At 36.4% G+C, this 17,054-nt stretch overlaps 1 protein-coding gene across 1 annotated transcript in view; it reads right to left on the bottom strand.

The window, feature by feature from the left end:
* CDC42BPA (CDC42 binding protein kinase alpha) overlaps window positions 1-17,054 on the bottom strand; it is a gene marked incomplete at both ends in the record, with an annotated part of 187,707 nt that overhangs the window by 39,902 nt on the left and 130,751 nt on the right. Inside the window, 6 exons of the mRNA XM_082307118.1 lie at window positions 285-361; window positions 3,003-3,094; window positions 4,285-4,433; window positions 5,049-5,154; window positions 12,272-12,396; window positions 14,145-14,250. Of these exons, the coding sequence (XP_082163244.1) occupies window positions 285-361; window positions 3,003-3,094; window positions 4,285-4,433; window positions 5,049-5,154; window positions 12,272-12,396; window positions 14,145-14,250 (655 nt within the window). The remainder of the gene's footprint in view (window positions 1-284; window positions 362-3,002; window positions 3,095-4,284; window positions 4,434-5,048; window positions 5,155-12,271; window positions 12,397-14,144; window positions 14,251-17,054) is intronic.

Raw genomic sequence — 17,054 nt, 5'->3', positions numbered from 1 at the left:
AAAGCAAGGCCATTTGAACCACTACGCTTTTCATGTTCATTATAAAATTAGGAAAATTTCTGCATTCAAGGTTTCAGAGAGAATTCACTATGATTCCTAGTGTTCAAGAGAAGACAGCCAGCACTGTAAATGACAAACAATTCTCACATATTATTATACACAAATATAAATCGGGCAATACGATTAAAATACAGTAGCAAACTCTCAGCAAATATGCACATAACCTGCACATAACAGCAGTAGTTCCACTGACTAACAGAGAGTTATAATAGCTGTACACTTACTTCAAATTGATCCAGAGCAGAGGTAGGCGCATTCAAAAATGCCAAGAAAGAATTCTGTGAGTCTTGGTGCTTTACACCTAGAAAACAGCAGCAGGTTTTTAAGCTACAGAAAAATGGCCTTTTCATGGAGGACCTTTGCCTTGCTGAATCAGGGTTTCAGTACCCACCTGAACCTATATTTTTTGAAATGAGTTGTCACATTTGGCCTGTTTTCCTGAGTAAAAGATTTTTTAGACAGACATACACCCACTAAGCAAGCAGCATATGTTTAATTAACCTTTTCTAAGCTAGGATGTGCATGGTGTGAATTCAACGTGAAAACATACCGTACGTGTGTGTCTATTATGCAGAAGGCACAGGTTTCTAATGCGCTTATGTCCATCTGCAAGATGCACCGCATGACGTACAGGCATACACGCTAATGCAGCAGGTGTCGTGCCTGCTCTAGTCACACGCGGGAGAGCCTACCGTGACAAGACAGCTTTGGCAAACAGTGAGGTTCCACAAAAACGTACAGAACAGGCTGTCTGAGGAGCACACTGCATTTCCAAATAATACCAGTTCCTTGACCTCTGCGCCTGTCTGCCACCTCTCACTTTTGAACGTCCAGGAGTAACACAATCCTGGGTAAAGCTTCAAATGTCTCTGTCACGCTACACCGTTTACACGGTTTTCAGCCAGCAAGCAGAGCAGGAACGCTGCATCTTGTGGAGCTGCAGAGGCTGGCACATCTTGACTGTTATTTTAACTTGCTTCAACTGATATATTTTTTTCTTCTTCTTCTTTTCTTTGGGGAATAATTCAAGTTGCTCTGTGGGTGTTTATAAATCACAGATGTGTACAGACTCTAGCTTCCTGAACACTATAAATACATTATATATAATACTTATTATGACCAGAGCCCACAGGACTGCGTGCATCTCAAAAGACTGATGCTATCAAAGGTCACTTCTTTCTTCTAAAAAATGTCAGTGTCTTGCTCTAACTGGCCATATCACCCCGTTTGCTCTAAATATAACCCATAGTGAACAAAGAAGTTACAAAGAACCCTTTCCTCTTCAAAATATAAATACACTGAAACCCCAGTAAAAGACTAAAAACAACTCTCAAATTACCTGCTACTTTACAGAATCATTTTTAGTAATCTTTTTCCCCACCCTCCTCAGTTTCTGGAACACATTTATAAAGAGCAAAAGGATTCAAGTGCTAATCTAAGTAATCCCTTCGAAGAAATTAATTTCCACACACAGGAAGTTACTCTACCACTGTACATCATTGACTACTTTTGAATCCTCTATACAGTTCATGATTCAAACATCAATGTATTTCTTCTTATAAGAGAAAACCAAGTCCAAAGATAATAAGGATTTTGGATTAAGGTGTATTTCTATCCAAGTATTTGAATAGTTGCAGTAGAATCTTATTAATTTACTTCTAGCAAAAAGCATAACAACTAACTTTTCCTTGAACAGTACATTTTCTTTTTTTTAAGGAAAGAAAAAATACAGTGTAAAATATTAATTATAATTATAAATTCTTAACAGATCGTTTAACACAAAGGAAGATTTCAGAAGCCAAGTAACCGTGCGTAATATTTAAGACAGTTCAAGAATCTATGAACGAAAGCTAAACATGACAAAGCATTATTGTCTTCAGGGAGATGTTATCAAGAGTTCCTCTCCAAGCACTTGGAAGAAGCATAATCCTGGTATCAGTGCTAAGTGTCAAGACAAGTATCAATTCCCTAAGTCTTATTTGCTAATCAGCACCAGTCATTTTTTAATGTTTTGTATAGTTTTGTATTATTTTTACCAGCCAACCAGCACTTGGAGGCCTTTATATAGGAGATGAATGTTAACTACAATATTGATTGACATGCCATTAGGTTGCAAAGGCTGAACAATATCTGACATCCCCATGCAGCAATTGTTGCCAGGGTTTTGAAACTCTGGAGTTCAAACAGTTCCCTACAAAAAAATCAGGTAATTCCATTTGGTCTGAAAAATCACTTCTTCCCATGTGACTCGTAAGACACAAATATTAGAGCTACTAGGGGAACTGCAAAGAATCAGCCAAATCATTAATCATCTCTCAATGAAATTTTTTTTCATTTCAGAATTACCAGAAAGTCTCTCCTCCCAGCAACAATGCGAAATACTGTTAGACAGATGCACTAGAAATCCCAGAACATACTCTTAATACCACAGCAAACCAAACATGACCACACTGCTCACTTCGTGGTTACAAAGCCAATCAACAAAGTCATCCCAGAAACAAATGAATGCTATGAATGCCTCTGCAGTTGTTTACTCCCTCTGCAGACAGGGCCAAAACATTCATAGATGAAGAACACTATGATTAGTATTGAAGTCTAAATACCTTCACCCATCATAAAGGGGAAAAAATTATAAATATATCTACACTTCTAACAGTTTTCTGGCAGTAAATCACCGTACACATGCCAAATAAAAATAACGCAGTTCCAACTCAAATAATACCTTACTGGTTCAAGTATATCAACAAAACTGAAGCATATTACAAGTATGTACTAGAAGTGCAAATGCAATTGCTGTGGGTACATCTTAACATGCAATTGTGCTCACATTTTGTATGTCAAGGCCCGTTGGTATCATATTTTAGTTGTAAGGTGACACTTAATTGATAAGATGTACCCATGAATGTGAAACATGTTATCTACTTGGATATCAGTTGCCATACCCTTTTCTGATCTAAGCTCTTCTGTCTCCTTTTTCAGCCTTTCAATATCTGTCAACAGTTCCATGTTCTTCTTCTCAGACTCTTGCAATTTACTTCAAAAGAATACAAACAAACAAACAAAAAAAGTAAATATTAAGAACCCATGACACAAATAGCTTTTTTTGTCCATGTTTGTATGCTGTTTAAAAATTAATGCCCAGCAAGCTTCATAATGTCATCAAATGCCAGAATGAATTAAGAAGTCTACTGGGACCTGTTTAGTATGGTATCTTAGAAAAAACAGACCAAGCAATTAATTGCCCCTGTTATAGGGGCAAATAGGCTTGTGTTTCTAATTTATAAGTGTGAATGAGAAAAAAAGACCACATGCATTTTTATGCTTAAAAATTGCAGGGTGGGGGTGGGGATGGGTGTTATTTGTTAATTCACAGTGCCTGTAATACTAATAATTACGTTGAACTATTTTTCTTCTCAGTTAATTTACAGTTAGTTGTTTCAATGCTTTCTGATTCACAGCTGACAGGTAACACTACTATGCATTTCTACCACACTTCTCATCCTTGCCTATCAAAGCAAACACTGGTTCTGCTGTTCTTAGAGGATCTACAATGCTGCCTATCATCGTGTTACCTGGCCTGAAAAACACCCAATTTGGGTGGACAAGGTATTCCCACTTTACAGATAACATACTTGAATCTCAGCTCTGTCCAACTGCTTTCCTAAAGCTGCAAAACAAGTCAGTGCTCTGAGCTAGACTGAAGCTGCAGACCTAGAAATGGAATGTCTTCCTAACTAATCCCCTGCTTCAGGCATTCACCCAACTCAGAATAAATCTTGTAATGAGGGGGGCGAGAGGCCTGCGGAAGGAATAAAAGACTTCATAATCTTCCATAGGCACATCTTATTACTGTGTAAATCGTATGCAATAATTGATTTTCATCAACTAACGCAATGCAGCTATCAATAGAATGGAAAAGAGTATGTTCTAAGATACAAACCCAAACTCTGCTTGCATTTGAACTTGTTATCACAACTAGGAGAGATTACATTACTAAAGAGAAAATGTCCCCTCTGAAAATCCTCAAGATTTCAAATTTTCCCAGTAAGTGTTCAGCTGCTTGCACAATGAAGAGAGATATGGTCTTTTTTTCACATTTGGATATAAGAAATTGGCGTATCATTCATTATCAAATTTTGACAGACAAGATAGTTAAAATCATGATTTGACGACACTCCCTGGGAGGTATCAAAGTAAATTTCCATCAGAACAACTCAGTCTTACCACTCTGTGGAGATACAGGAAGCTTTGACTTTATTCAATTCATCTTGAATAGCCTGTTTGGCTCGGATTTCAGCATCAAGAGCAGACTGTAGTTCCAACCTTGCAGACATATCCAGTTTTGCAAAGCGGCGCATCTTCCAGGGCATGTCCTAGTGAAGAATGAAAAAAGGGAGAAGAAAGAGGAAAGAAGGCAGAAAATGAGGAACATAACTAAATTCAACAATTATGTTTCTCAGTCTATTATGTTCTTAACATAAGAGTTCACTAATTCCAAAGGAATCTAAAATTAAAAAAACCTAAGAGTATTGCTATTAGTATTATTATTTTTAAACTCAAGTACTAAATAGGCAAGATGAATGTCTTATGCTGTCATGATCTCAAAAGCAAGAGATTTTGTGAATTCAAGTTTTGATGTGCCTCAATTCAAATGACAGCTATGAAGGACATTCACATTTCAGAAGCGAAAGATTTTCAGGCTTTCATGACCCAAAGTATAGATTTCCTTCAACAAATTCATGTATGATTATAAAGTAGCGACTTGAACAATATAATAGATAAAATCACATTATAAAGATCTTGGTGTTTAATTAATTGATAAACAATAAATTTGCTATTCAGTTATTCAGAAGGGAAGCTCTAGGAAAGTTTAACTTTTGACTAACACAGGCTCTACAGACAGGTTATTACTGCAGCTGAAACTATTGAATTAGTGTTTTTTCAAACAAACAAACAAACAAAGGTGACATATAGAAGTAGAGTCTTACTGTAGCTCTTGCACCCAAACTGGAGTTCCTCAGGGCCTCTAGTTCTTCTGTCATTTTAGAGGCCAAGGCTTGAAGATAACCTCGAGCATCTTTTTCATCACTTACCCTAAACAATTACATTAGAAGAAAAAGGTATTTTAACCAAAGAATCTGAAGAAAAAAAATAAAAGTCCCTTCAACAAAATAGCAACCAGAAACAGAAAAAAGCAGAATACAAAACAAAAATCATAAAACATAAGGAAACAAACAAAAAATACAGAAAGCCACACAGAACTAAGCCTTTGCTGCTTTGCACAGTTCCATTAAACAGTATGCATCACTAAGACAAGGAATAAAGATCGAAGAACTACATATTTAAGTAAGTAAAATATATGTCTCAGTATAAATGTCAGCTACCTGAAAAACTGGGAAAGAAACCTTTCAGGATTCAACCTATTTTTAGGGAGTAAATTAAGACAAAATTTATAACCAATAATTAACAATTCAACCATCCACATAACATCGGAACTAGTGGTTGACTTTACGGTATCAACTGACTATGAGAAATAGTAGTTAGAATCAATCAGTGATGTTATTTAAAGAAATACTAATTAAATAGGGAGAGCCTAATTCTAATGTTATTGCACAGCACAAGCCAGAAGAGGCGCTCTCATTCCCCGAGCTTGCTTTCTATCAAGACATGTTTTCTGGGTGTAAACACATCAAGGAGGAGACATGCCTGTTTTTCAGATTCTTTGATCATCCGTTAGAAAGAAAAAAACTTTCTGTGATTAATCACAGCAGAAGGTTCTTTCTTCACTTTGCCTCGGGTATTAACATAGAAAAGAAAGTTGCTAAAAAATTACCTCTCTGAAAGTAAGTAGCTTATGAAAAACCTGAACCAAACAAATACGGGGAAAAAAAAAAAGATAAAAAGAAGGAAAAAAAAACCCAAAACATTTCCTTTCACCTTACATGCCTGGCTCTGAACATACTCCTCTTGCCCACAGAACAACGAACTCTGTTCTGCAACACCAGGGCGTACCCAAGTCTCTGAGCTGGTTTCAGAGGCCAGCAGTCTAATACCACAGCTTGATCACAGTTAAATCTATCAACACTAACCACAGAAATGTTTAGGATGTGCTCTAAGTAATGATCCTCAAATAGTTTTAACTAACTTTTAGGAAAGTGGGAAAATATTTTTTGCTACTTCATGGAAATTAACTTGTTCTTGCCTCCTGATCGTTCCTTAGTAACCGTAATCCTGAGTATGTTGGACTGGAGATGAGAGTTCTCCAGATGGTTTAATTTGTCTTTTAGTGACCTCTCTGCAGAAAGGGATTCCCCCTCTGTGCCTACAAAGCAATATAAAAGTTTCTCTGGTTGATATTGTGGGACTCATACACACAGTGAATATAGAAAAGGTGCTACTTGCAAGCTTATCATTAATGAATAAAAATAATAGAATGTTTCAACAAAGACTTCTAGTCACCAGGAGGGAAGAAAGACAGAGAGCACATACTCTGAACTGCCAGAGGCAAGGGAGGAACAGAAGAGCTTTCCCACAGCGGCCTTAGGGCAAGATCACAATGCAAAAGCCATGGGCTAAACATCTACAGGTTGCAGTGACTCCTGGGCGTGCAGTTTAAGATTTATATAAAGAAAATTGCTTTAATACAGAGGAAGATAATGCAAAAACAGTGATGATTTGCCACAAAATTCCCACCCAGCATGAAAAATAAGCACTCATTCATGCTTTGGGCTTTATCTTCTTTGTTTCCTGCCTACAACTTAGTTCAAGAGGTGGGGAGGAGCCTAGGGAAAAAAAAAAAAAACACACAACATGTCCTAACTCTATTAAAAGTCAGTGAGAGTTTTGATGTTAATGAGTCAGTATGTTTCCCAAGGTATACCAGAACTCAGAGGAAGCAGCACAGCAGCTTTTTTTTTTTCCACAACATTCTGGATAAAACACATTTTGATGACCAGCTACAGATAATCTTGGCCTATACAAACCACTTAGGGTAGAAGAGTGGGCAAAAGATGTGAGAAGTAGCATAAGATGCTTTTGGGGGGGTGTGTGCATAACAAACTGCATAGTAAAAAGAAAAGAGTGTAAGTAGGAATACAAAGAGTGTGAGGTTCTCAAGGTGAGAAAGTAAGTTTTCCTGATGTAGAAGAAGGGAAAAGAAATGTAGGAATCGGCGTTTGATCTTCTCTATTTTTAATGACATGTAAAATCTTTGAAGAAAAAAGGGACAATGTCAGATTAAAAATAAAATCGAATTGCTGCCTTATTTTTTGAACTTTTCTAATTAAAGATGAAAAACTTTAGATGTCCAATTTCTTTGTCGATGTTTATCATGCCATACAGACCCTTCCTCACGGAAGGTGAGAAAACACTTTAGTTATTTGGTTTATGATGTACAGACCTTCAGGCTCTAAATTCTGAAAAGCTTCACATGCAATAACTTCAGAGAGGTGTTCCACAGGACATCAAGAACATGAAAATATACATATAAAGGCAATTTTTGCAATCATCTATACGAGGTAAGACAGTAAATACAAGCAATACAGTTTAGAGCTGAGATACAGTTTTGGTGTCCACTAGATGGCAACAGTCTCTCGATAATGAGATTCATTGATTAAACACGTGAACCCAAGAGTTCTTGCAGTTTTTTGATTTGTTACTGTTCTGCTGTTTGTTTGTTTTTTCTATTTGTTTGTTTGGCTTTTTTTAAAATATAAGGCAAGGATAGTAAAGTTAATCTTACTAATGTTTCTCTCTTTGCCCCCTCCCTTCTCGCAGAGAGCCCTAACAAGCACAGCAGAAAACCTAAGGAAGAAAAGTTCTTTAGGTTCCACTCAGAGTAATTTCTTTCTTTATTGAAAATTTAGATTAGATGAACTGTTCTGTTTTCATACATAACGTAAGTGCCCTGGCAAGCTTAGTTCATTAACTGTAAAGAACCTAGGACAGCGATATAGTACAAATTCCTCTAAAATTTAATTTCACTTTTTAGTTGGAGGCAACATCATGACAACCTTCAAATAACCATTGACCAATATCTGGTATGTTATTTGTCAGGCTGCTAGGAACCTCAGATTCTCTGCGTCTCTCTGTCTGGGATACTTTATAATACAAAATGGACCCAGAGAACTGGAGATTTTTTGCTGAACAGGAGTAGTCTTGAAGCCCTGGGATCTTACGCCAAGCTGCATCTTACCTGATTTAAAAACACCAAGGAAGTCTGTGGGCCGTGACTCCCATTTCTCCTGTAGTTTCTGAATGCTTTTAAATTTCTTTCTTCATATCACTATGCTCAAAGATTCCAACTTAGTTATTTTCTTTTTCCCCTGCCCTCTCCAACAAAACTTTTTTAAAACTAGTTCTCGAAAAATTTTCAACATTTCACTCTGCTCCAAACCCTGAAATCTCCCCCTGCCCACCAGAATTTCTATTTTATAGCTCATTAACCTCTGATTATTCTTACCTCAAACAACGCATCTCAGAATTTTTCATGTTTTGAGTTTCTTACAGTTGAATTTGCCCAGAATTTTTGCTAAACCTTTTCCACAATTTGTGTGTGCTTTCTTCTGAGAGCAACCAAATATGGAAAAAAAACCAAAACCAAAACACCAAACAAAAAAACCCCAAACCCACAACAAAAGCCCAACAAATTTGGGGCTTTTTTATGTTTCTTTTATGTTTCATTTGATGCAGAAGTGTTTGGGGTTTTGGGGTTTTGGGTTTTTTTTGTTTTTTAAGTAAATCAATAATTAAGATCAACCATAGTACACAGTTGACTGGAAAGGTATCTAGTCAACAAGGAGAACATTAACTGAATCTTCTGGTAAACAACAGTCACAGCTTTTGGCCAGCTGAATCTAAGCCTAACATCCACTCTACAGGTAAATCAGGTAGGATTTAGCTCATCCATATAAATATAGTCAACAATACAGAATTCTTCATTTGAACTAGCTGTCTACACTTCCTTTTCAGTCAGTGGGGAGAAAGAGAGACTTTTACAGTACTAGTCATGGGATTTATTTTAGTTGTCTACCTTAGGACTTCTAAAACTAGGTTACATGAACCCCTCCCAGAGAGACTAATAAGTGAAGATTCTTGCCAAGTACTCTGGGAATCACTACCAAGATTTCCATCAACCTCCTTTCTGGAACAGAACAGAAATACTGTACCATGGCTATTTAAAAGATTGCTTTTTAAAGTGACTGCATTAACCTCCTCTGCAATGAATCTCTTTCCTATCTCCCATAGGAAAATTTATAGCTGACTATAAAAGCCTCAATATTTCTTACTCTTGTCAAGGAATGATGAGTGATTTGGCAAACACAAACTTGTCAATATAATAGCTCCATTAAAGCTGAATGATCTGTGAGAGTCTATTGCTACCACATTAGAATTTGCAATGAAAGTTTGATTCAAGTGTTTATATTAAGATTTTGGTTATATTTATGGCAACTTGGGATAATAACAGCAAAAATAAAAAGGCTTTTGTACGTTTGCCCTAAACAAGATGCAAGAGAGCACAGTAAGAAAGAAGGGAAAGGCTAAAGGGAACATGATAGGCCATTAAAATTACTCGCAAGTTATAAAACCTGAAAGAAATAATAATTTAGAAGGGCCCAAGGAATCATAAAGAAAGTGACAATCTTAACCACCTAAAATGTGAACTCGAATAGTGGGGCAGATTTCCTGAGAGGTATCTATTAGATGTCAAAGAACTCAAGGGAAGTAAGGGACTCCTTGGGCTTGTGCTACTTAAAACAAGGCTAGAATAAATCCCTTGAACTACCACAGGCAGCTGAGCCAACTGTTTACAAAACCAGTAATTAATTCCATCTACTGCCTCCTATCCTTCATGAATCATGGTACAAAAAGAAGATGGTAGGCAAACCCCATTTTTAAGAGGCGGAACCTATGCACCAAAAATCCGTTAGTTTTGAAGAGGGAACTTACAAGCTCTACCCTACTTTGTTAGCTCCAAGGCATTCTGTTGTCATACTGCTGAGGTGGACAGGTATGGATTTAAATTGCATGTTCTTCTGAGGAAAACATAGGCTTGTGACTGATTAAATAAGATCAGTTTTCTTCAAAATTAGGGTTTTTTTCTTTTAAAATGTTTATCATTAGTACAGATGTTTAAATACTTCATATAGCACCCCATGTTCCACACCAAGAAATCCCCAGAGAAGAACACAGTGTCAGTATGCAGTGCTGAATTCTAAGGACAGCAGATGTACACGACCAGATTATCTGGGTAACACATGGAAAATCTAAACATAATAAGAAAAAAACGTGAGCCGAGATGTGCCCACACATGGCTGAAAAAAATTTAACATAAGCAGAGAAAAGTATCGAGGGAAAACTGAGATATGTACAGCGATTAAAAACTGGAAAAAGCCAGACTTTTTTTATCTCCTTAATGTTTGACCACAGTACTTCTATGTTTTTTAACATAATTCTTTTCTTTTTAGTTCCATACTTTTTAAAAGACACTATATTACCATAAAGGATCTGTAAAATGGTATCTTTCCTTCAGGAAGCTGGTCTTGCATGTTCCTGATCTTTTTTCATTAACTGTCTTTAGAGATAAAAAACTCAGTCCCAAACCTCCTTTACCCTCCCCAGTGACATCTCTAATACGTGCAAGATGCTTTATCATATACCTGACCCACATCAGTAATACATCTTAAAATATTAAACACTCTCATAAATCGGAGAAGGGACATTCTTAAGGGCTGTTGGTACATTTTTACATAGTGTTAAGTAAAACAATCCACAACTAATTCTGACTTGTCCTTCTCCAGAACTGCCAAGTTTTATGAGTGCTTTCACATGTAAATCTGCAAAACGGAGTTTGGTTACCTTGGCGCATTAAGACAAATAAGCATTACCTTAAAACAATATAGAATGTGAAATAATAGACTTGTCTCTCTCGTTACCTTGATTTTTTTCTGAATAAACATTTCTGATTGGCTAGAAATTAACTGTTCATTTAAACAACTTTCATGTTTTGGGGTTTTTTTGGGTTTTGTTTTGTTTTGTTTTATTTCTGTGACACAGGCTGTCTACTACACTCACAGCTATGAAAGACAAGATTTAAAATGAACACGCACAAAGTGGACCCTTTAAATTTTTTAACCTCCGCTACGAGTACAATGCCTTGAGACACTATGGACTTCATAACACAGATCGGCATTACATAATTTTATGTAACAACCACTGGTTAAAACACTTCCAGAAACCCAGAGGACGCCCTTCCTTCTTGTTACATATTCATATGGATACATTCAAAAGCCAAACTTCTCTGTATTTGGACAACAAAATTACACTGACATTACAACAATACCAAACTAGGTTTCATCAAAACAAATGTTTCCCATTTTTGCTTTGACACAACAAATTAGACTTTTTCACTAACGTGAGACAGGGAAGGCGGGGGGGGCAATCAAGTAGTAAACCAAAAAAACATTAGTATATGATGATGAAATCTTTCCAGAAGTGGATGATCTATTAAAAAAAATGTCTGGATGCAAATTGTTTTTGTAGATGCTAAACACTGCAACGAACCCTAAAAGGGGAGGGAAGAGAAGCATGCACAGAGAGGAAAAATAAAGGCCACCTAGATGAAACAACCTTTTCCTCTTAATAGTTCCGACTTGGTTTTTTTCTTCCTTAATTTATTAGAACTGGATGGAAGACTTGAGAAACATAACGTCATCATTTAGCAAAAGCATTATTAGAAACATCACTTGACTGGCTTTGTGGTAGTCTCACATGCCCTCCTTGTAAAAAATCACATAAAAGTTACACTGTATTTGTTTCATTCTGCCACATGCCAAGCAGATGAAGGAAATTAATGCCAAGACACAAATGCTCTCAGCCACTGCTTTTCCCAGGCTTGTTCCCTCTTGGAGGTGTGAGCTCAGCACATGACTCCTTCCAGCATTCTTCCAAAGCCACAAGCCACACCCAATGGCCATCATTCTTCTGCACTTAAAAAAGTTGTATTTGGTAAGACACTTTCGCTCTTAAGGAGGAACACAACTTTCTGGATTTGGATATTATTAAAATCTCAAGCAAAAATACAGCAGAATCCCAGGCGGGTGTGAGATTTCACCTAAGCACTTGCAAATGCCATGTGCAAAGGCAAAAGCTCAGTAACAGCCCTGCCACATACTGAGGGGATTCTGCAATGACATTAGAGCAGAGTATTCACCATTGGATGATCTCAGTAATCTGGGCCTCCCAGTGGGCCACGGACTCCTTTTTATCAGCCAGGTCTCTCATCTCTTCTTCCAGCTGCCGGTTATTCATACTCAGCCTCTCAAACATGGTGGTGAGCTGAAGGAGAATTTAAATAAACTTGTTAAGGGTATAAGCTGCTGTGACTCCATCTCTGTGCAGACTCAAAGCCACGTGTTCCCCTCTCCCACATCGTGCATCTGCTTTAAAAATTGGTTCTACCCATCACAATAAATAGCACGTAACAATAAAAAACCAGAATCTCTTCTCATGTATGACCTTAGCTGTACCGAAAGGACATTTTTAAGGACTAGAACTACATTTTTACTCTAACGAATTCATCAGTTTTCTGAGAATTAGCCTCCAAATACCTCTACAACTCTTAGAAGGTTTCTGCTTTGCACCATATAGGTGTGGAATGTTCCATACAGAAAAAACTACATTAAAAGAGCAAGGCAAGGGCACAAAAATTGTTATAGCTCAGATAAAACTGCCAAACGTCTCCATTGTTTAGTAACCATGGAGAATGAGAGGCTTAACAGATACAGGCGTGAGTCAGTCCTGAGATTCTCCAGGTGTCTCACATTCCCCTATTTTTCATTTTACTTACTTGCAGGCAGGGAAACTGAAATTAAATGCACATCTGTAAGTACAATATGTTATACCTAGCAATTAACCTCACTTGCATTCACATAGCTGTCATTCATACATGCACATTCTACAAGACAAAAGCCACAGCTAACCTGAGTTGGTATTGGGAACTAAACCTTCATTATGTTAAATAATTATTCAGAAAGTCAAACTGGAATCAGATAGACTTTATAGGAAGGCATGCTTAGGAGAACGAATCTCATGTGAAAGGCTTCTTCTAGTACTGAAATATATTAACAAATCAAAACGATGAAAAAAATACCGATTTTAAATCTAGTCTGCTTTTTACTCCTAATATGAGTACTCCACTCCTTATTTATCATTTAAATGGGCTTATGATTTAAATATGCCTATTTATTAAATGTCATTTGACAAGAAAAATACAAAGCTAACTAAATTTAAAAAAAAAAAAAAGAGACTGAGCAGAAAAACTATCAAAGTGACTAGTCTCTTACTGTTCTTGGACTAAGCCTACATATAGGCATATATAGTATGTGCCTTACACTGGTATGAAAATATACTTTAATTTGAACACTGACATGCAAACATGCTTACTTTGAAGAACACTTTACTTTCATCATATTTTTATAAAATTTAATGCGTTACAAAAAGAACAGACAAGTTTAGCAAGACTGGGCTAATCCACAATGAACTTGAATAACCTGTCAAAATGAACAATAAAGAGATAATCTAAATGCACAAAACACAATTATTCCTTGCTCAGCACACTTCAATTAATGTGCCTTATCATTTGTATTTCTTTAATATCTCAAAGTAACACTTAATCTCAATGGGTGGGAGAGGCCCTGCTATTTCACAGTAATTGTCATGCAAATATACTCTAAGTAATCACATCATTAGCTATGTATTTTTATATTTGGGTCATACAATGACACCATCCTTTTCTTTTGGCTTAAGATATTGTCTAAAATTAATGTTACCAAACTGTAAGACCATTTAACTCAATTCCTACACATAAATACATACACATGCATACATATATATGTGCACACATTCTCAAGTTCAGGTACATGTAAATACTCTCTATTCAAATCAAATATTAATCACCACTTTCTGTGTAATATTAATTTCTGGTATCAATTAAGAGTTAATAATAACCAATACAGCTCTATATTGTCCAATTTGTAATAGCATACAATAGTTGTAAACTCAGGACTCAACTAACCAGCCCTTACCTTATCAAGTTCATTTGAAAGTTTTTTATTTTCCTCTGTTAGCAGAATCTTTTCTCGTTCATACTTCTGTTTGAACTCTGTTTCAAATTCCTCTCTTTCACTTTGGCTAAGAAATAAAATGAAACAGAATTAGAAAGTTTCCTACTCTAAAACTCATCACGCTATTCACTTAAATACATAAAGATCAATGCACACAGTAGCTGAATGGAAAAGTACTACACTGGTAATACCACAGCCTATTAAAACTATGCAAGTAATGGACCATACTACCAACTTAGGACTATAAGACAGTCTGTTGAATTTTATCATTAGACAACGATCTTTCCTTCAGTACAGAATGAATAGAGCTCCACTGAGCTAACGTTTATCAATCCACTTATACATATTTTATTCTTTAGATGAATCCTTCAAACCTTGAGGAGCTGTAATTCTGCAGACCAAAGTGTGTGTCAATATTCTAAGACACTCAGGGTAAATTCTCAACTCATGGAAACATTATTTTAACTTAGACATTTCTATACTTTCAAGTTTCACATAGAATGACAGGCAAAAATGACCACATATGAAACCAAAACTTACTGAAGCTAAATTGGGGCACTTGGGGCTGGGTCTCTGACGAGAAAAGCTTGTATGGGCTAGTCTTTGGACAATTTAGAAAAGCCAGAGGACACATTCGAATTGTTAATTCAGGTACTGTATACTTACTATCAGCAAAAAACGGATGGATAACCTATAGACTCCTAATATCACCAGATTCTAGAGCAGGTTTGGACCATTCTTTCTGAGAAAGAGTTTCAAAGTAGCTGTTTCCCCCAACTCTTCACTTCTGTGGATGTCATTCAGTAGAGGAGAACCCCTTGTTGATACTGCCCAACATCAACTTTTATCTTGCACAATGAATGTAAGAACCTGAAAATAAATGAAGCTGCAGGTCCTCTGTTTGCCAAAAACCACTGTAATGTCCTTAAAGTGGTGTACAGCAATGTTTTAGATGTATAACTCCCACCTCACATCCACCCTTTTGAGACTCATGACATTTGCACCTTGTATTCACCATTTCACCAATTATTCAGGTAACTGGCACAAAGTTCATCAGTAGGTTGATGGAATTATACTATAAAGTGCTACAGACACAGTAAATATCCATTCAGCAAATATCACTGTCCAGCCTTAAAAGGTTTGAAAAAGTGCCCAGTACAAAAGGTTAACTCTGTAAAAATAAAATCCAGGGGAAACCTTGTCTTGAGCATTGCAATTTTTTTTTCTGATACTGATCAGAATTTTACATTGTGCAACAGAGAAATTACATCCTCGCCTCTTCTTCTGAGATGCAGAATTACTAGAACTCTGCCAAATTGAAAGAACACCCTTAAAAGATGAGAAGTGTCAGTGGTTACAGTGAGCCCAGTTAAGAGTAATGCTGGTTTGAATTTCCTATTCCTAATTTGAAATTCATTTAGTGCTTCAACCACTCTTTGAAATGTAGTACAGCATGTTAGACTCATGGTGAAATTCTATGTTGCTAGGCATCCTTTGAAACATAACACTACATCCTAGCAAAGTAACATACTATGGTTACTGTTTAAACGCCAAGTTTGAAATTCACCACCACTCCTTTTCTGTATCAACAGATTCCATGCATATGATGAGCAGCCTAGGGAAAAGGCGGGAAGAGATTAAAGCATTGGCTGTCAGGGGAATTAATAACAGGTCCTGCTTCTGTTTGCAAGGCATAGATTCAAAGCTAATTTCTCAGACAGTAGACCAAACTAATTTTTAATTAATTTATTTAATTTATTTAGCTTTTATGGTTTTATTTAGGGTTTTTTTATTCCGAATTTGTCTAAAATTTGTTCTTTTAAGGCTTTAAGGCTCAAAGCAGCCATAAATGGTGGTGGATTAAGGAAGCGCTGGATTGGCAAAAGAGCCCAACATATTTGTAGTTTTCTGTATTTTACATTCTTAATTCAACTGGTGATTGTCACTAACCCAGTAAGTCAGATTGCTATAGTATAATACAGAAATGATAAATTTTAAACAGAGGACAATGTGGGTATAATCTATTACACCCAAATATCAACTCAGCAAACCAGAGAACTGTGACGGACTCTGTAGGTGTTCCTTGGACAGCCAGGAAGATCAAAATAACACATTTGCTTTGAAGCCTGGCATCCTCCTTTCCCATCAAGCTTCTTCTCTCATCTAAAATTTAGCTATGTATCTGTTCTTCAAGTTTATGAAATCGTACATGATCCAGCTTTCTTTTTATCAGTAAAATAACTGTAGCAAACCACACGCAAGCAATGTGAAATACAGCTTTACGGTATCACTTTGTCACTCCAGCTCTTTATTGTGGCTGTACAAAGTGGAGAAATATTTTACACTACTGCTTTGAAACCGAGAAAAGTAGACCTGAAACAAACACCAGCCCCCAGGCTTCCTTATACCACATAATTTAAAAACAGCAAACACTGTTTTACAAAGCTCTCTGCTTTATAAATCTATCATTAAATGGCAGGCTTAAAAGAAACTTCTACAAACATGATCTATTTTACACGGTTTCTTGCACCTTCTTCTGAAATATTTCATAATGACAATTCTAAGAAATGGAATATCATGCTACACAGATCACTGGCCTGATACTGTGTTCCTACATTCCCAATTTTAACAGCATGCAGTTTATCAGACTTTAGCAAAGGGCAATCACTTTGTACAGTAAGGCAGTTTCTCTCCCTCGAAGACTTATGTTGTTGAAATAGCAAAAGTAAGAAAGTTTAAATTTGAAGGAAACAAAGAAAAAATACCTATTTAAAAAAAATGAAACAGAAACCCCCAGCATGCAAGTTACATTAAAAAATACACACAGATTTTGACCAAGCTCTTATTCACACTATACTATAGCCCTTATGA

The sequence above is a fragment of the Platalea leucorodia genome (genome assembly GCF_965183815.1).
Source record: "Platalea leucorodia genome assembly, chromosome: 3".
NCBI classification, from domain to species: Eukaryota; Metazoa; Chordata; class Aves; order Pelecaniformes; family Threskiornithidae; genus Platalea; species Platalea leucorodia.
Note: the sequence above shows the minus strand (reverse complement) of the source record. Positions and strands in the feature narration are given on the sequence as shown.